This window comes from Xenopus tropicalis, chromosome 3, assembly GCF_000004195.4.
Source record: "Xenopus tropicalis strain Nigerian chromosome 3, UCB_Xtro_10.0, whole genome shotgun sequence".
NCBI lineage: Eukaryota > Metazoa > Chordata > Amphibia > Anura > Pipidae > Xenopus > Xenopus tropicalis.
Window position 1 is genome coordinate 19,427,945 of NC_030679.2, and position 20,399 is coordinate 19,448,343.

A 20,399-nucleotide genomic window follows, 5' to 3' on the forward strand; every position below is an offset into this window, starting at 1 on the left:
ATATGATTAATAATGTACAGAATAGGGATGCACCAAATCCAGGATTCGGCCGAATTCATTTGCCTGCCTGTACCAAATCCTTAAAATCATGTGACTTTTTGTCACACTTTTTTCAACACGGAAATTCAAAATTTCTAACCACGCGCTTTCCACACGGTTCTCTTTAGCCTCTTCGTGGCTTAAATTGCATATGTAAATCAGAAAGGATTCAGGGTTTGGTCAGATCCCAAAATAGTGGTTTTGGTGCATCCCTAGTACAGAATAAACTCACTGGCACATACAGGTTCCCAGCAGAGACAAGTACAGGGGTTTGACTGCCCCACTGTAGGACTCTCAGTTCCTGAAGCCTTTCCAATGTTACTTTGGCACTGTAACTGGCATCACCCAAGCTTCTGTTTTGTTCTTTCACTGGCCTGTAGTTGGCATCATCCATTCTTTCTTCTATTTTAACAAGATGCCCAGACCCTGTGGATAAAAGATCCACAGAATGCTGCTGCCACCATCATACTTCACTGTAGATATGGTGTTTATGAAAAGTTAAGGTGGCCATACTGGGGCTCAGGTCCCTAGACCAACCTGCTGCTTGCAGATTCTTCCGTCGGCTCAGCTTCTTCTGGTCTAGCATGATCACTTCCACTGGGGACTGGGCAGGCAGGAGATCAAACAGCCGTCATTATCTCTCGCCCAGTCCCCAAGTGGAGATGGCCTGGGCCTTTGTTGCCTGCCCACAGAACAAGGGCTGTATGGGCTGAATGGATATATATTATATGAGTGGCCACACACTATATGGCTAATAGCCTGAATGGTCAAAGCAGCAGGAAGTGAAAGAGAATATGGTGGATTTGCGGCTGGAATTTTCTACTAAGCCAACCAAATGGTTTGTATATGAGTCAGGATTGTCTGGCCAGCATACACATACCTTAATTGCTGTGTATGTCCAGCTTTCCTAATGGTACCACACAAACTCCAAATGTGCTTTCCCATGGTTCCTTCTGACTAATGGCTCCATCTGTGCTACTCTCCCACACAGGCAAGCGTGAAACATGGCACATTTTCCTGTCTGGGTGACTTCTAGCTTTAAGGAGGTAAAATGTATACAAAATTCTTCTTCTCTTTTTTTTACCCATATAGAGACTATCATGGTTATCACATTGACACTGCTAGTGCAATTGCACAAACGTGTTTTTGAGACACAATTTCCTGACCTGCAACTGCACTGGCATGGTCAGCAGGTTACTATGATAGTCTATGGAGGGGTGTTGCTAGCTTTTTGGTGCCCTTCTATGAGCTAGTCTGCTACACTGGCAGCAAAATGCACCATGTGCCATCGCCCTTATTCAGAGCTACTGATGGTTGTGTGAGACTTACAGCGACATCTGGAGGGAGATTTACTAAACTACGGACATTCCGAGAGTTTGAACACTTCGTGCCTATTTTCTGCGACTTTTTTGCCGCTTGGCCGACTTTTTCATACCTTTTGACAAAATCGTATTGTTGTGCCGAGTACGAAAGTTTCGGATTCATTCAAGCTTCATTATCGTGACTTTCCTTGGGCCAGGTTGGAGCTGCAGAGTGCCATTGAGCCCTATGGGAGGCTTTCCTTGGGCCGAGTTGGAGCTGCAGAGTGCCATTGAGCCCTATGGGAGACTTTCCTTGGGCCGGGTTGGAGCTGCAGAGTGCCATTGAGCCCTATGGGAGACTTTCCTTGGGCCGGGTTGGAGCTGCAGAGTGCCATTGAGCCCTATGGGAGACTTTCCTTGGGCTGGGTTGGAGCTGCAGAGTGCCATTGAGCCCTATGGGAGACTTTCCTTGGGCCAGGTTGGAGCTGCAGAGTGCCATTTGATTCCTATGGGAGGCTTCCAAAATCGTGCACAGAAGGATCAAAGTCAGAAAGGCTTTCCCGCTGTTTACAACCATTCGGTACGAAAAAATTTGGATCGCCAATACGATATTATCGTGACTAATACGATTTTTCCGTAAGCATTTCCGTGATATTTGCGATCTTCAGAAATTATCGTATCCAATCCGAATTTTTCTCATTCGGGATTCGAATTCGTGATTTCATGAATGAAGCCCTTGGTGTTGGCATCAGGATTTGTTATTCAGTAAAATGTGAGAATCAGCCAAGGGTCTGACTACATTTGTAAGGCACTTTAATAACAAATTATGATGCAAATTTCAAGTTAAGCTCTGGTTCTTCTTCTCTACAAGGCTGTGCCACATTTCAGCAGCTGCATATAATAACCAGGCCGGCTGCGGCTCCCTACCTAAAAGCTCCAAGGGATTTCTTCCATCATAATTTTGATATAACCCAGCCCCTTGATGTTAGGTAATCAGCAAATACAAAAAAAAGTTGGCTCTAGGGCTAAATATTTACATATGACACTTTTACAGTGGTTTGCAAAAGTATTCAAACCCCTTGAACTTTTCCACATTTTGTCACATTACAGCCACAAATATGAATCAATTTTATTGGAATTCCACGTGAAAGACCAATACAAAGTGGTGTACACGTGAGAAGTGGAACGAAAATCATACATGATTCCAAACATTTTTTACAAATAAATAACTGCAAAGTGGGGTGTGCGTAATTATTCAGCCCCCTTTGGTCTGAGTGCAGTCAGTTGCCCATAGACATTGCCTGATGAGTGCTAATGACTAAATACAGTGCACCTGTGTGTAATCTAATGTCAGTACAAATACAGCTGCTCTGTGACGGCCTCAGAGGTTGTCTAAGAGAATATTGGGAGCAACAACACCATGAAGTCCAAAGAACACACCAGACAGGTCAGGGATAAAGTTATTGAGAAATTTAAAGCAGGCTTAGGCTACAAAACGATTTCGAAAGCCTTGAACATCCCACGGAGCACTGTTCAAGCGATCATTCAGAAATGGAAGGAGTATGGCACAACTGTAAACCTACCAAGACAAAGCCGTCCACCTAAACTCGCAGGCCGAAGAAGGAGAGCGCTGATCAGAAATGCAGCCAAGAGGCCCATGGTGACTCTGGACGAGCTGCAGAGATCTACAGCTCAGGTGGGGGAATCTGTCCATAGGACAACTATTAGTCGTGCACTGCACAAAGTTGGCCTTTATGGAAGAGTGGCAAGAAGAAAGCCATTGTTAACAGAAAACCATAAGAAGTCCCGTTTGCAGTTTGCCACAAGCCATGTGGGGGACACAGCAAACATGTGGAAGAAGGTGCTCTGGTCAGATGAGACCAAAATGGAACTTTTTGGCCAAAATGCAAAACACTATGTGTGGCGGAAAACTAACACTGCACATCACTCTGAACACACCATCCCCACTGTCACATATGGTGGTGGCAGCATCATGCTCTGGGGGTGCTTCTCTTCAGCAGGGACAGGGAAGCTGCTCAGAGTTGATGGGAAGATGGATGGAGCCAAATACAGGGCAATCTTGGAAGAAAACCTCTTGGAGTCTGCAAAAGACTTGAGACTGGGGCGGAGGTTCACCTTAAAGCAGGACAACGACCCTAAACATAAAGCCAGGGCAAGAATGGAATGGTTTAAAACAAAACATATCCAGTCCATGGCCCAGTCAAAGTCCAGATCTAAATCCAATCGGGAATCTGTGGCAAGATCTGAAAACTGCTGTTCCCAAACGCTGTCCATCTAATCTGACTGAGCTGGAGCTGTTTTGCAAAGAAGAATGGGCAAGGATTTCAGTCTCTAGATGTGCAAAGCTGGTAGAGACATACCCTAAAAGACTGGCAGCTGTAATTGCAGCAAAAGGGGGTTCTACAAAGTATTGACTCAGGGGGCTGAATAATTACGCACACCCCACTTTGCAGTTATTTATTTGTAAAAAATGTTTGGAATCATGTATGATTTTCGTTCCACTTCTCACGTGTACCCCACTTTGTATTGGTCTTTCACGTGGAATTCCAATAAAATTGATTCATGTTTGTGGCTGTAATGTGACAAAATGTGGAAAAGTTCAAGCCACTGTATATAAGCCACACTGGAGGATTTTGGGACACTAATGCAGGCAGATATGTAGGTGTGCGGCCCCACATCTTGCTACAGTTTAACCTGTGACGTGTTTGGCTTCCTCTCTAATGAATGCCCACCTAGCACATTAGAATTTGAATTTGTATAAGGAGCCTCTGCTAATCTTTAGCAAACCGACCAACTGCCAATTTGGTAATCAATAGCCATGTTTGGCCAGTTGCAGAAATACAGTGCTCAGATAAGCAAGATCCTGGTGTAAGGAAGGACCCAGTAAGAAACATTCAGCATGTGGCACATGTTAGCAGGCTGTTTGCTATGACCTGAGTAAATAAAACAATAAATATGAATGTGGAGCTGAACAGGGTTAGAATAAACAGGAGAGTATTGTTACTTGCTGTCTCTCACAGTCACTGGGAAGAAATTCTAAATGACAGATCATTTTAACAGTTTGATTGGTCAAAGCATGATTAATAACACAGCCAGCCTGCACCAATGATTCCAAAATATCCCTTTATCCAACACTCACATATAAAAATCTTCTTGCCCCCGTCAAAAAAAACCCCAACCAGTAAAAAATATAGATTTAAAATATATATATTCCTATTTATATCTGTATATTTCTCCCTCTATTATAAGTCCTTGTTTCTGTTAAAGGCCTCTAGTATAGTGGAATTGATGTGTTCAAAAGTCCATTGTTGCGTCGGCGAGGAGGGGTTGCACTTATTCATGAAGATCTTGTACTCGCCCTCATTGCAATCCATGCAGCTGTTGCTAGTCGGATGATACACAGTCTTATCCTAAAAGGAAAGCCAAGAAAAGCATTAGATCTCCATACGACCCCATACAAACTATCCCAATATTAATTCATAGTCAATAATAGGCACTTGCTAGAATTTACTAAACTCTGCTAAACTAAATTAAAGGGGCGGTTTGCCTTTGTGTTAACTTTTAGTATGTTATAGAATGGCCTATTCTTAGCAACTTTAAATTGGTCTATGTTTTTCATAGTTTTTGAATTATTTGCTTCCAAAAGACTATAGCTCTTCGAGGCTACAATTTTACTTCTTTCTTATAAGTGACTGCCTGGTTGCTAGGGTAAATTGGATCCAAGTAACCAGATAAATACTGGAGAACAAGAAGCTGAATAATTCAAAAAGCACAAAAAATAATAAATGATGGCAAATTTTCTCAGAATATCATTGCCAACATCATACTAAACATTAAGTTAAAGGTAAACTACCCCTTTAACAGCAGTGCTGCTGGCAGAGAAGCTGTAGGCACGGAATTTGTTGCAAAGAAAACATATAAAGTGAGTACAAGACCTTTAAAAGAGCAGTAATTTAAACAATCAACATGTAAGCAATTAAAATGAAAAAGTTTTGCCAGGGAAGGCCCTTAACCAGCATATAAATAAGCACTTGGCCTGTAGCGGCCTAATCTGGCATCTTAAATCTGTCAGTGTTGGGACAGCTTAAGACTACACCAGGGACTGTGAAGCAACGTAGGGGAGCAGCACAACGCTGCAATAGCGAGCTCCCGGGCTGGTGTATTTATTTCTCAAAAGGAGTATCAGCCTTGAAAACAAAGTTAACAGCTGAATTTGAGGGGGGTGTCTATAACATATTGGCTACCACCAAAGTTAAAGTTGTTAAAGTTGTCCCTTTCTGCTCTGCTGACACATGTAGGCTTTTGTAGCCTTTCCTGGGCATCTCACCCTTCTGTATTTCCACAGTTGGTTGCCCTTCATGCCATGACAGTCAAAGAGGGTGACAGGGCTAGTTTGCGACACGGCATCGAAGCAAGACTTCATAGTGTGCTGTGGGATCCCAGGGCGTATATCTTCTCTCCAACCCAGAGTGAACACCTGCACAGAAAAGCAGTGTAAGAAACTGTGCGTTTGCACAAACTAGTGCCCCAGTGCGGCTAAGAGTCACCTTCATACCTGTCTGGCTCCCCACGTATCACTATTGCGTCCTTTGTTACAAGCTTCCAGGCGGATTTCAGTGCCAGAAGTGACATGCTTTACGCCCACACACATGTCCATCCTTACATTACGAATCTTCAAAAAAATAAGATGATATCAGAATGCTGCTAATAACATGGGCACCAAACACTGTTGGTTTAACTCTGACTAAACAAGAAACATCTAGGTCTGCCTGTAGTCAAAATGCCCCTTTCTGCATGTCACTGCTTCTCATAGTAATCTGTGATCTAGAATGCAGTGCCATCTGGTTCAACTGTACCTCTCCCCAAGCAGCTGGGGGCAGTTCCACTGGAGGATAGTATTTAGGCAGGTCCCAAGCTATTTCATTCATGAACCATTTAAAGTCCCGGCATTGCAGTTTCCTGCGCAGCTCCTTCTGCGCTGCAACATCACCAACCGACAAGTGCCTGTAGTCAGGGCGCCTCTGGTATATATACTCTGCATACTCATCCATCCAAACCTCCGCAACTCTCTTTAAGTTCTGTAAAGAAATCAGTGGCAACTTGAACTTAAGCAAAGCCCTGACCAAGCTTACCCCCTGTTGTAAAATATCAGAAGTCACCTCATGACTGGTATATATATGGTAATATCGCTATATTTTACAATATGGGGATTTTATTCACTATATAATACATATATACTGTATATATATATATATATATATATCTATAGTATATAATATACAGTAATACATAATATATAGCACTTTATAATGACCTGCTAACAGCAATAACACTTAGCAATTAAATTAATTTTAATATCTATTAATGCCTGTAGATGGAGCTCAAACATAAAAAAGCCAAAGTCTCTCTATGGAAGTATCACTCTGAGCAAAGGAAGAACCTGCACACCACAGCATGCACAACATTCCAAATACATATGTGTTTCCTTCTAAACTCCACCAAAGAAACATGGTATTTACAGAATAACTGGTTCCAGACTGTACAGTATAAGAGCTGGGACAACACTGGCCTATGCCAGGGAAATAATGAACATTGGCTTTATGTCTAAACTACTTATTTTTACTTTACTTTTCTGCATATATAACTGTAGATCCATGCATTTCTCAAATAGAATAAGAAGGTACCTTACCCTCGCTAGGCTGACGCCAGCAGGAACTTTGTATGGTACATATTTTCTATAAATGTGGCCTACTCTGGAACAAGGAGAGTCCACCATTCGGCCGCCACACATCCACACCTGTAAATATAGACACACTGTATAACATTTGGTGGAAATAGAGATTGAACACATTACTGACCCAATTGTTTTCGATCCTGCAACTATTAAGTCTCTTATCTGACACTGACAGGATCGCGGGCAGCCTCTGATTTTGCTGGTGCATACACTGCAATTATCTTTTGTACTGGGGAAAGTTCCTTAAAGAAAATAATCCCACATGTCCATGTAATCATACAATAAGCTTTTTCACTCTTGGAAGGTTACTTCCGGTCCAGCAAAATGTAGCACTCAGCGGGTATCCGAGTTGGGAGCTTTGTCACATAAATCACCTTAACTGATTTTCCCTAAGGATAAGGCAGTACTTGGTAGATTTGATCTGCTAGCTTTATAAGCTTTAATAATAGCAGATGGAATCCACCCAGCAATTGATCCTTTCGATGCTTCAGGCGGAGGGGCTTACGCATTTATGTAGAGAAAAGTCACATAATTTTAAGGATTCGGTTCGGCCAGGACCGTGGATTCGGCTGAATCCGAATCCTGCCGAAAAAGGCTGAATCTTGGCCAAATCCTGGATTCAGTGCAGCCCTATAGATAAATAGTCTGACTTGGCTTCTTTGTTATGTAGAATTCTCAGATCTGCCTTTATTAACGGCTTTGGTACCAACTGAGGAAGAAAGGACACCAAGCTTGGTATACAGGGGCTGTTCTTTAATTCTGGTGTTTCCCATACAGATATCAAAGAAAGGGATTTATTGGTAAGCACATAAAAATCCCCTTATTTTAAATTCTGGATTTTTGGGAGATTAATTACCATTGGCGATAGTATATAGCTATTGCACTCCATAAAACAGTGCACTGTTGTGCACTCACTGGCACACAAAACTTATCAAAAAATTTAACTTTAATATCTGTAATGGCATGAACCCCAGCACTGATCTGCAATGAGTTGTGATTTCTTACCATGTTGATTTTCTTCTGTTGTAGTGAGCATATCTAGATATTCCAAGTATTGTTATGTGCAGTGCTGTCAGCCCAGAAAGATAATATATAAGCCCAGTTAGCCCTGTTAGCCTCGCTATCCTTCATCTCCTAAAGTGATGCCACCCTTTGCCACCCTCTTGCAGTATCCAACATTCTGAGCCTGGAATCTCAGCACAGTTATTAATCTATTAGCTACACATGACTGCACCACTTTATCTTAATTTCAACACAATAAACAGAGCTGTTTCTATGTGACTTGTCTCTTCCCCATAAAAGCAGCTCACTGTGGGTGACTAATTACAATGGGTGCAGCTAGTTACTATCTGCTAATAGCAAATGTTGAGTGTGCGCGGGGGGGGGGGGGGGGGGTGTTTCACCATTTTACACAGAAGACAGTGAACAGTGAAACAAGCAGGTGCTAGTAAGAACAACCTAACTGAAGAAAGCCCAAAGGAAGCCCCTAAGCCATTGGCTAAAGTTCTCATATTTGGGCAGATCACAGCTGCAAATCAGCCACTCCAAAGTAAGCAGCCTATTGGCCCATAATGTTGGTTTAAAGATCTGTCAGATCTTATAGTATAAATTCATTTTTACATTGATATGCTCCCCTGAAACTTATTGCTGGGTTTCCACCTTCATTCCTGACAATTTGCAGTTTTGGCCAAAACTGCCAAGTAGGTAGAAGAATGTGTGATTTTCCCAGAAAATATGTCGGCTGACGCAGGTGGTAGTGGTATTTTCTCAGTGTCGATGACCTGGTCAATACTAAATGTTTACTGGCCAGTGGAACAGTTTTATGTTACAAGTCTATTTAATCTTTACATGACAAAAAAAGCTATATGTCTAGCTTGCATACACAGCATTTAACCTTTCCGTGCCACCAGCTGTACAAGCTAAGGTGCCAATGCAATTGATTCTACTGTTGCAGGTTTCTCTTTGATATATGAGGAGCCACATTTTTACTTGATACAAGAGGCACTACCAGATCCAAATGAAGACGCACAGAAAACATTAAACAAATAAAACCAAAAAATGTAATAGTTCTGTTCTGTATCACTGAATATAGGGTTACTATGCAAGGGTACAACTGTGTGCTTGCTCCAGAGGTTCTCCTACAGTTTCTATAAAATTAAGCCACTGTGTAGCTACATGGGCATTCAAGCTGAAAAGGGCAACAAATAAGCTGTGCAGAATACAACTGGGCTCGTTTATGATGCCCCCAAGAAACGGAGCAGAGACACCTATAGCAATTTATTGCTGGAAGGCAGAGAGTAAAGTGCCAAAAAATGGCACCCTACATTCCATTCTGGAAATTCTGTTTTATCGTAGGCTTAATAAAAACATCATACTAATAAGTGATCTGAATATATAAAATCGGAACCTGTCATGTGTCAGGAAACAGCAAAATTAAATAACTGTATAATTAAAAAGGTGTTAATTATGTCAGGATATTATTAGGGGCACACAAAAAGTCATACTCTTCTAAAAAATGTCTCCATAGAGACTAATAAATTGGATATGTTGTCTATTTAAAGGAGAACCAAACCCTAGAAACAGATATGTGTAGAAAGCCATTATTTTATATACTGAACTTACTGTATGAGCCTAAAGTGAATCTTCAATAGTAAGATTCAAGCTTTTAAAGTTGTGCACAGGGGTTACCATCTTGGATTTTGTTAGGCGTATCAGTGACATGCACATACTCAGTGGGCTCTGAAGCTAAGCTTAGCGGTCTTTGCAAATCATCAAGCAGAAAATGAGGTGTGCGTGTGTGTGTGTATTATATATATATATATATATATATATATATATACATATATATATATATATATATATATATATACAAACACACATACATACAGTATACTGGGCGTGGGTCCCTAAGCTTAGTAACTGACAGCAGCCCAGAGCATGTGCAGTGAATCAACAGAAAAGGAGATGGGGAGCTACTATTTGCATATTCGGAAGCACAGATCTTCCCTGCTCAAGGGCTGTGGTTGCTTTGGTTGGTACAGAACTCTAAAACATAATGTACAGCATTTCTGGACTAATTCTTTGTTAAGCTTTATAGTTCTTTAACAAGAGAAGGAGGATTTTTTTTTTACTCTCGGTACAAAACTGATGCAGAGATTGGCCATCTTAGAGTTTGAAACGATTTTTCTCCTGCCAAGGCAAATTGGAGAGACTTCAGATGAGTCTTTTTGCTGTCCTCTGGATCAGCTAGTGGTTAGGCAGGTTTCATTTAGAAAGCAAAGGTTGAACTTGATAAATGTAAGACTTTTTTTCAGCCTCATCTACTACAAAAGGCCAACCACTCACCTTGAAAGAAATTTCATACTGTTCCCCACCCCAAATCTCCAAGCCAGGGTCATATCCTCCAAGCTGCCAGAACCATTCTCTGTTTATTGCAAACAACCCGCCAGCCATGACTGGAGAACTGCAATAAAAAGAATCATAGGCATCAGAACCATTGGAGAAAACAATAAACTGAGCTTAAAAAATAATTTTGCTGTTGAACCTAAACAGAAGGAAAAGGAGGGCTGAAAGGGAAGCACACCAAATATGATTTCAGCGTCATTATATAGCTGAGCTCCATCAGGTAACTATATTATTCCTTTTAATTAGAACTCACTCAAATGGATCACTGGGGTCTCCCTTCTGTAACTCAGGAGGGATAGGGATCCGTTTGTAGAACATCTCCCAGTCAAAGGCTCCTCTCATTGCATCTCCGGCTTGTGTTACATATCCAAAATTGTCACTGTCGATAACGTCAATCATGGGGCACACAACAGTCTTGTAGTTCTGGACAAGGGGATCTGCAAAAAGTAAAAAGGAAAGAGATTTCGGCAAGTGCCAGCTTAGATAACACTGATGTGCTGTCACATCTCTACAGGTAAAATAAACCAGTAATTGTGCAGAACAGCTGTAAACAATGGGCCATGCTGTTTCTGCAGATTCCCTCTTGCAGAGATTAGAGAATCAGGTCAGACAGCTGGCCAAAAAGAAAGCATGTCAATGACAAATGCCACCTGACTCCGGGCCATTCTCATGGCAACCATTTTTTGCAGACACACAAAACGGCTTTGTAGATGGATACAAGAAAGCAGGGTGAGTGATCCCAGTGCTGGCACGCTGTGCCGGATATGCAGGGCTTTCTCATCAATTACATGATGCTCCAACATCAGGGTCCTCATTTAACAATTTTTGTTTCTTCTTCTGCAGAATTAAAAGGGCCAAAAAACTGGCATTTAGGGTTCCCACAGTGAGCTGTTTCAATAGATGCAATGTATTTGTGCCTAAACAATCATGCCCAGACAGGGATTTAAATTAGGCTCAGCTCTGGCAATCCAAGTACACAGAGGCCCAAACAGCCCCCCACCAGCCCCATAAACAGTGATCTATGAAATCTTACAGCATCACCTCTGGCATCTTCCCGAGTCTACAGATTGCCAGTCTGTGCCGGCACCCAAATGCGACTTTTGGGTTTCTGATTTCTCAGAAATGATATAATCTTCAGTTTGAATATCTTCTGTGCAATTAAAGTCATCGGGATGCAAACACACAATTGCAAGTGTATTGACAAGTCAGTCACAACTCCTCCTTCTGCCAGCAACTATGCTGGAATTATAGGGGGAAAATGCTGAATTTGGGGTAAAAAACAAAAAAAAAAACCCATGGTGAATAGTATCTGAATTTGCACATTGCACTTGTAGGAGCATTTGCAGTATTTGTTTCTTAAAGGAAAAGTAACACTAACATTTTTTAAGTAAAAAATCTATTCTACACCCTGCACCAATAACTGCCCTATCCTGCACACCACTTAGTATTTTGAATGCTTTAATAGAAAATACCCACATCGCCGTATTTCAATTGACAGGAAGCCAAGTTTTAGCAGGTAGTTCTATTAAAGCATTCAAAATACTAAGTGGTTTGCAGGGTAGGGCAGTTATTGGTGCAGGGTAGAATAGCTTTTTTACTTAAAAAAAATTTTAGTGTTACTTTTCCTTTAAAGGAGAACAAGGCATGAAACTACTGTAAGGGGACATTTTGCACCCCCCTTTGAACCAAATCCCTAACCTTCTGGTTAGTGTTTGTGCACCTCTTCCATAACAAAGGCACCTGTCTTTGGTACTTCATTGCAGTGCACCATTTCTTTCTCACAGGTATCTCTTGGATTGATTAAAGGTAGGGGAATGTACAGAACAGAGAAGAAAGCTTCAGCCTTGAGGCAAGGCTCTCCCCCACTTTACCAAGGGTGGCAAAAAGCCAATATGGGACGACAGCAGTAGTGCTGGAGCACCTTTGAGTAAACAAAAAAAAATCTGGCAGCAAATTGGCACACTCCAGTGGTTTCATGTTATGCTGCCCTTTATTATTTAGCCTGGGTGTCACAACAACACCAGATAGCAGTTGGAGCATGATTATTTACATGAGAAGTAGTGCAGTAGATTGGTCATTACTCACCTAACAGAGGTGGAAGCCAGTTGACATTGGCTTCACAATGAGAGTCCAGGAAAGTGAGGACCTCTCCTGAGGCCACAGTGGCACCCAACATGCGAGTTCGAATCAGCCCTTCCCTTTTCTTTGTGCGCACAATTTTCACTTTGGGGAAGTTAGCCATGTACTTTTCCAGGCGGCTCTTCAAATGGGCTGTACAGGACAGAAAGGAAAGGTCAGTATATATGGGTCAATAAAAAAATGCATTCTTCTTCTCCAAAAATGATCTGCCAGTGTGATCTGTTTTTCCAACATGGAAGCATAGCTGAGAGAGGTTTTTATTTGCAGTGATTTGCAGAAATTTAGCCCATTATGCTATTCTCTGTGACAAATAAAAAATAGCCACATATTTCAGTGTGTAGATTTCCGGTAGAAAGGGCACAAAAGTTTAATTGGTCGTGTTTAGTACTGGAGATAGCTATGCACAGGTTTATGGAATACCCCTTGTACAGTTTATGAGAAAACCAAGAGTTGTCCTAGGTACAAAAATACCATTTAAGCTTTGCTTGACAAACAGGCACAGGCACATATCAGTGAAAAACTGCCAGAAAGTGATTCTGTCAACTACAGTTAACTTAAATGGTACTGGCACGCTTTAGCTCTTGCTGGAAAAGCATATTCCCTATGTACTATAGCTGAAGGATGAACCGGAAATTACATTACATTAACATTTAGTTATAAAGCGCCAACATATTCCGCAGCGCTGTACAATAAGTGGGTTACATACATAGACATACAGAGTAACATATAAAGCAATCAATAACCGATACAAGAGGTGAAGAGGGCCCTGCCCATAAGAGCTTACAATCTACAAATGAAATAAACTCCCTTCTGTCTATGGGCTTTTCAGCTTTCTACTCTCAGCACTTCCTTGTTCAGGGTCCAAACTCTGTGCCAAAAGAAAAACTTGGGAGTAGGAAATTGTTTGTATTCCTGTAACTTTAGTTAACCTTTAATTAGATTTTTGCAAAATAATAAATTATTGTAAGGGATAAGCTACTTCTAAATTACGTGGCCTGCATAAAGGGCTCTCAAACTGCAGAGTCGGACAAGTGTATATTCACAAAGTGCAACAACATTTATTGTTATCCTTGAGTTTATCTTTATTAAAGGATAATTCAGTTCCAGCGTGCTTTATGGGGCAGCGCTGCAACAAAAGGTCAATTGAAAAGGTTTTTAGAATTCCTAGGACAGAATAGTCCTGAACAACAGTGGCTGTGTTTTGGAACATCACTAGGCATTGCAGGGTAATGGAAGAAACTAGAAAAAAACCCTACTACAATGGCTAATTATTTGTACCACCAAATATGATAAGCAGCCATTTTCATTTACAAAAAATCCATAATAGAAGAGCTTCTTTTATGTCAGGGGAAAAAATAAAAATAGCTGTGTTAACTTCTCACGCCTAAACTCCTCGGGGTCACTGCAACAGACATTAAAGCTTTACTGTTTTAATAATTGAGGAGCTACTAGTGGCCTTGACAAGGAATAGATACAGCAAAATGGGCTCAGTGGGGAATATGAAGATCAGTAAGACCCACGCTGATACATTTGCCAGAAATTCACAGCATTAGCAATGTTATCAATATAATACTAAGTAATGAGATGTGTAGGCAACAACATAAAGATACAAGAAGCCGTGCTTGCTGTATTTTTCTCTGCATAAAATATTAACATTATTTATTCAATAAATTCATAGAGAGTGGAAAAGCCACACCCCATTGTTTTCCCGTGCTTGTTGTCAGGGGCAGATTTTGGGAAGAAAATGCACATAAGTGATGACATTACCATGAGGGAGTTCAGGAACTTTTGCACCTGAGAGGGTTACTACAACTGCATGTCAGGAAAATGTCACTTAGATATTACATTTGCACCATTTCCTACACCTTAATTAACCCCAATAAGAAACAAGACAGTCTCAACAGCAAGTCCCAATTATTAATCCACTTGTACCTTTCTTAGGGTAATGAATGGAAACGATTTAGCGCAGGCAACAAAACATTTAAAGTTAACTTTTAATTGGCATAAGTGGAAAATACTTGTACAGGTATGGGACCTGTTATCCGGAATGCTCGGGACCTGGGGTTTTCCAGATAAGGGATCTTTCTGTATTTGGATCTCTACAACTTAAGTCTGCTAAAAATCATTCAAATATAAAATAAACCCAATAGGCTTGTTTTGCCTCCAATAAAGATTCATTATATGTTAGTTGGGATCAAGTACAGGTACTGTTTTATTATTACAGAGAAAAGGGAATAATTTAACCATTAAATAAACCCAATAGGATTGTTCTGCCCCCAATAAGGGGTAATTATATCTTAGTTGGGATCAAGTACAGGTACTGTTTTATTATTACAGAGAAAAAGGAAATCATTTTTAAAAATTAGAATTATTTGCTTATAATGGAGTCTATGGGAGATGGCCTTTCCATAATTCAGAACTTTCTGGATAATGAGTTTCCGGATAAGGGATCCCATACCTGTACTGCACAAGTGCAGAAAATTGCTTTATCCTGCATTTTACACCACTTTGGCAATACAAATGTTTTACCCCTGGTGATTAACATGACACAAATGAAAATCTCTCTTCAGCCATTTTGTCATTTTCAATAAAGATTTAGAGCAATAGCATATGTCTTGTGTGCCATTGCCCTTATACTATACCTGTGCATCATACATTTTAAAATGGCTAGAACAATACAGAGCTAAAAGCTGCATTCTAAGGAGTCTACGCTAATATAATGGTATTCCATTGACTATGGTCTCCAATACGTGGCTCTGTCACAGCCAACATCCTCAAGTTTTCCAGCTCTGATGTGCTTAGTACAGGGTGATACATATACTGACATATATTTATAGCATTATAATTACAGATTGAAAAAAGGGGGGGGGGGGATTTTTATCTGTTAAGAAAAATTCCATTTACAACCCCATTCAGTTGAAGGCACTTCTATGATATCATATTGTACCCCTTGGACTGCTAGGTCCAGCTGTCTTTTTGCTTTCTGCAATTGAATTATAAGGACCACAAAAGGTAGTCAAGAAGCTTGTGGGCAGCCTGCCAGTGATGTCAGTGATGTGGCAACGGTTACAATGCAAATACAAAATATGCTTTAAGCTTTTATTTCTGCAAATTCATAAGAGAAATTAAAATTATTTGTAGCTTGCCCCTAATAAGCTTGAGCCCCAGGGCCACTGCACTGGCTTCATTGTGTTGTATTAGCCATTTTTCATTGTCTTTTCATCATCTCAGTGTGAGAATGAGAGGCTCTTGTGCTTGTTACCTGGGCAACAGACAACATTTACCAGAATTAATCATGCCAGAAATTTTTGACACTTGTGGACCTTTATTTCCCTTCATCCCTCAACAGGGCACTTTGTATTATGTGTGCCCCTTCTTGCCCATCTAACATCACTTGCACACGGGGTATGGGCCAGCCATGTCCTTAAAGCCTGCCCTATGGGCCCCATGTCTCTTGCTGGGGCATGTCTAGATGCCTCCAACCTCCCACCCCTCATGAATATTGTGCTTATGAATGCAGTCAGCGCTTCCTCTTGGCAGACACATGTCTCTATGCTCCAAAAAGAAGCAAAGAGACCCATGGTATTTCTGTCCTTTATTTATTTATCTTTTAGTTGTCCACAATGCCTTGGGTGTCATAAATAACCTCTGTTGCCTGGTACAGTATTCTACAGTCTGATATTGACATGTGGCATAATTAGAAGTTACTGCGTAACATAATTTTAGGGCCTACCCACTTTTTTTCCCAAGGGATACTGTCATGGGAAAACATGTTTTTTTTTTTTTTTTTTTTTCAAAACCCAACAGTTAATAGAGCTTCTCCAGCAGAATCCTGCATTGCAATCTGTTTTTCAAAAACATAAACTTATTTTTTTTTATATTTAATTTTGAAATTTCACATGGGGCTAGCCATATTCTTAATTTCCCAGGGTGCCACAGCCATGTGAGCTGTGCACTGATAATCTTCAGTCACACTTTACTGCTGAGCTGCAAGCCACATCCAGCTTGGGACTCCTCCAGTCACATGGGAGTAGGAGAAAAAATAGGTTACCTGAAAGCAGATCTAATGTGTAAGGCTTGCTCCTTCTGAAAATTGTTTTATTGCCATTCTTAATAGTTTATTTTCTAACTGCACTGTGCAATATCTTTTGTATGTTATTTCAGTGATTATATAAAATTTTTGGTGATTTTGGTGCATTTTTAGCGATTTTATTGCATTTTGTATTTGTATAAGCTAAAATATCCAAACTGTGATTCTGACTTCTGAATTTATTTTAGTGGTTTTATTGGATTTAAGTGATTTTATTGCATTTTGCATTGTTCTTTGTTACTTGTACAAACACATGGAAATTTTGTCTGCTAAATATCCATTTGGGTGCCTCTGAACACAGCAGTTTGATGCCCAATATGCATAGATTTACCAAACTGTTCAGTAGACCATTGTTTTTTTTTTTTCTTGGTAAATAATATTATGTGGGAGATAAGATGCTTGAAAGTGAAAGCTCTGAAGAGATTTTTCAGAATTCTAATAATTTTTTTATAAAAACTGCTAAATTCAGAAAAGCAATGCTGTTTGGTACTTAGGAGTTGAAAGACAAGGTTACCCATTTCGGATTCAGCATTTTATATATGGTTTTCTGGGGTAAACATAATGTTCCAGGATATTTGCTTTGAAAATTCGGTAATTTACTGCTGTTTTTGATCTATATAAGTCAGAAATCGCCACACAACTTACATATCCGGTACTGGCATGTTCAGGAGACATGACGCTTTCCAAATCAGTTTAATTTTTGTCTATACAATAAAATACTTTTCTGGTATAAATCTTTATATCATGAAAACAGGCATTTTTATTTTACAGGAATTTATTATTTTTTTGTATTTAGAGCTCTAAATCTTGTTCTAGAAGTAGTGTATAGTTTTCCAAAAATGGTAGATGGTTAAAGTGGTACCTTCCTTGTGGTGTGTTAAAGGTTGTTAATATGGAACTATCCTTGTCTACTTTTATTTGTCAATACCCTGATCTGGCATCTAGGACACAAAAATACTTTGCATCTGCTAGTCTGCTAGTAATGTCTTCTAGGGTAGGCATTTGATAGTGCTCTTGTTTCACTGCTTTATTTGGGTCTAAGGCTAATGCCAAACGAGGCGTAGGGCGGATATTTTCGGCAAGCGGAAAAGCGTTTGCCGAAAATACCGCCCTACACCTCCTACATGTGCCTGCACCCAAACGAATGGAATACACTTGGGTACAGGCACATGTAACTGAAATACGCATAAAAACGCGAGAGGTTGAAAGTCTCGCATTATTATATGTATTTCAGCTACATGTGCCTGCACCCAAGCGTATCTTATTCATTCGGGTGCAAGCACATGTAGGAGGCGGAGCGCGGAATTTTCGGCAAGCATTTTCCCGCTTGCCGAAAATATCCGCCCTACGCTTCGTCTGACATTAGTCTTAGGGGTCTAGAAAAAACCTTACTTCTCCTGTGTGGGTCTTTTCTAGTATGAATTTGCTCATTTAGTAGGATCATCATCTTTACACCCAGTTTTTGCTTCCTGTCAATCTCTTTGGAATGTCTTTCCTTAAGGGGCTACTGGGACACTGCAAGGAGCATTTACTCTTGGACTGTTTTTTACACCTGAATTTTGTACTCTTTTATAGAATTTATACCTTGCAAAGATTAGGTTTGCTTTTGAAGTTACATAATCACTGTATCTTTTAAAATAAGCACTGAGTTTCTTGCTCTCCTCTTCTGATGTCTTCCCATGAGTTATAAATTTCTCTTCCTTTCTCTCCAGCCTATAACTACAGATAAAATAACTCCTGCAGTCCCGGATTCTTATTGTCCTATTTTCCTGCACCAAAAAAGGTTTCTTAGCCTTACTTATATAAGTAGGCTTTTGGCAGAGAGCCCAGAATACTTAACAGGCAACACCTACATACAGTTGTAATTAGTTCGCAAAGGAGACCTGCAGCTTAAAGGGCAATTTTACCTTTATTGGCAAAACTGCATAAAACAAGACCCCAAAACCTCAAGAAAATGTGTTCAAACTTTACATAACCTGCCAAATTTTGTAAAACAGGCGTGGTATTTAGAGGGTGTGTTCACGCACACAGTGAGCATGCCCAACATTTTGCCGCACTATGTGCATTTCTTTTTGCTCCTCTTTTACATTCTTTAAATGTTGGGAGGTATGAGATAACAGCATTTACCTTCCACTGGACCCTTAAAGATGAGCTCTGAATGTTGTTTAAACCTTTTCCATTTCTTGCGGTTAGGTATGGGGGAGTACGGCTGTTGTCAGAGGTCTAGAGAGTTAAGTTGGGTTTTTGTATTAATAATGACAGTTTTACACATTGGTGGATTAAGAAGTGTCTGGACAAGTGACTAGGTTGGAGCATTGCTCAGCAGACTACTGGAAGAACTTCCATTGCTATGCCCTTTTTCTGTGCTTTAGTTTAGAAGCTGTCCCAGGACAAACATTTGCCAGTAATATATTTTTATAGGGGCTGATTCCCCAACACTAACATTTGGAGAAACAACCATATAATAAGAATGCCAGTGCAGGTAAGAAGGTTGAGTTAAATGAAGGCCACATTTTCCAAAATGAGATATTTACCTGACAGTGTGATAACTGCTGCTGCTAAGGGTAATATTGCTTTCACGCATCATATGCCGGCTGTTTATAGGTTCAACAGGTTGCGATTACAGTTTTAGCACCAACTGTCCCATTAAAAATTCAAGTCAGCACTGAAGGGCAACCTCTAGCAAAAGGGCAACCAAGTAAAACTAAATTCCGCTGCACTATAAAGACAATCTTGGGGACTGAGCAGACAGGGAGGTTTGCAGCAAAAATAAAGAGGCTCTCAGGGAGGCAATTAGGGTTTTGGCAGACAGAGCGCAGCTAAATAATTTACTCTGATTGCTGAGGGATAAAAAAAAAAATAAAAAGAACAGCTGTTTAAATTGAAGCATGAAAAATCACACAGTGGCACTGCTGCCAACGCCTAGGAAATTATTTATCAGAGAGAAGAGAATCAAATTTGAAAAATAAATATTCTGATGCCTGAATTGTCATGGCTACTGCGCCGAGGAAACTGTACTGCAGGATACCGCTGTGCAACTTAAATGCCAATTATTTGCTTTCGTTATTATCTGCTTGGCTAATGGAAGCTGTGCCGAGCATGTTATCAATGTCAGTGCTACCTCACTTTACGAGATCTCCAACCGAGATACTTTCCCTAAGTTTCCGCTTGCATTTATATTGGATAATCATATATTTTAGAACTATACTTCAGAGCATGTATTGTTTTTATTTATGATCAGTGTTGTCTATAGGGGGGAACAAGTAAGGGGCCTAAAATTATTTAATACATTGTGAATTTCATTTTGCTATAATTGTCTGTAAATATTGATGAAAAGATGAAATAGGTACCATTGTGGCCAATTCCTTTTATCTCTATTAAGACTGCAGTTCAGCAGGGTGCAAAAATAAATACATTAAAAACACAAGGCGCCATGTTTTTTGCATTTTGCCATCAGCAGCTTTAGTCATGGGTTCATTTTTCAGAGTGCTCCCTGCACACAATGCATAAGTTCTTCTGTATGTGTGTGTATATATATACTGGATAATGGTCCTATATATATATATATATATATATAGATAGGATAAGGGGTCTTTCCGTAATTTGGATCTCCATACCTTAAGTCTACAGAAAAATCAATAAAACGTTAATTAGACCCAATAGGATTGTT

The 20,399-nt window shown here is 40.2% G+C and overlaps 1 protein-coding gene across 1 annotated transcript in view; it reads right to left on the bottom strand.

Moving 5' to 3' along the window:
* Positions 1–4,470: 4,470 nt before the first annotated feature.
* The window catches only part of galnt10 (polypeptide N-acetylgalactosaminyltransferase 10), an 85,337-nt gene continuing 69,408 nt past the window's right edge, over positions 4,471–20,399 (bottom strand). Inside the window, 8 exon segments of the mRNA NM_001078976.1 lie at positions 4,471–4,771; positions 5,689–5,838; positions 5,917–6,033; positions 6,218–6,439; positions 7,051–7,158; positions 10,441–10,558; positions 10,754–10,937; positions 12,586–12,771. Coding sequence (NP_001072444.1) covers positions 4,604–4,771; positions 5,689–5,838; positions 5,917–6,033; positions 6,218–6,439; positions 7,051–7,158; positions 10,441–10,558; positions 10,754–10,937; positions 12,586–12,771 — 1,253 coding nt within the window. The 3' untranslated portion in view covers positions 4,471–4,603.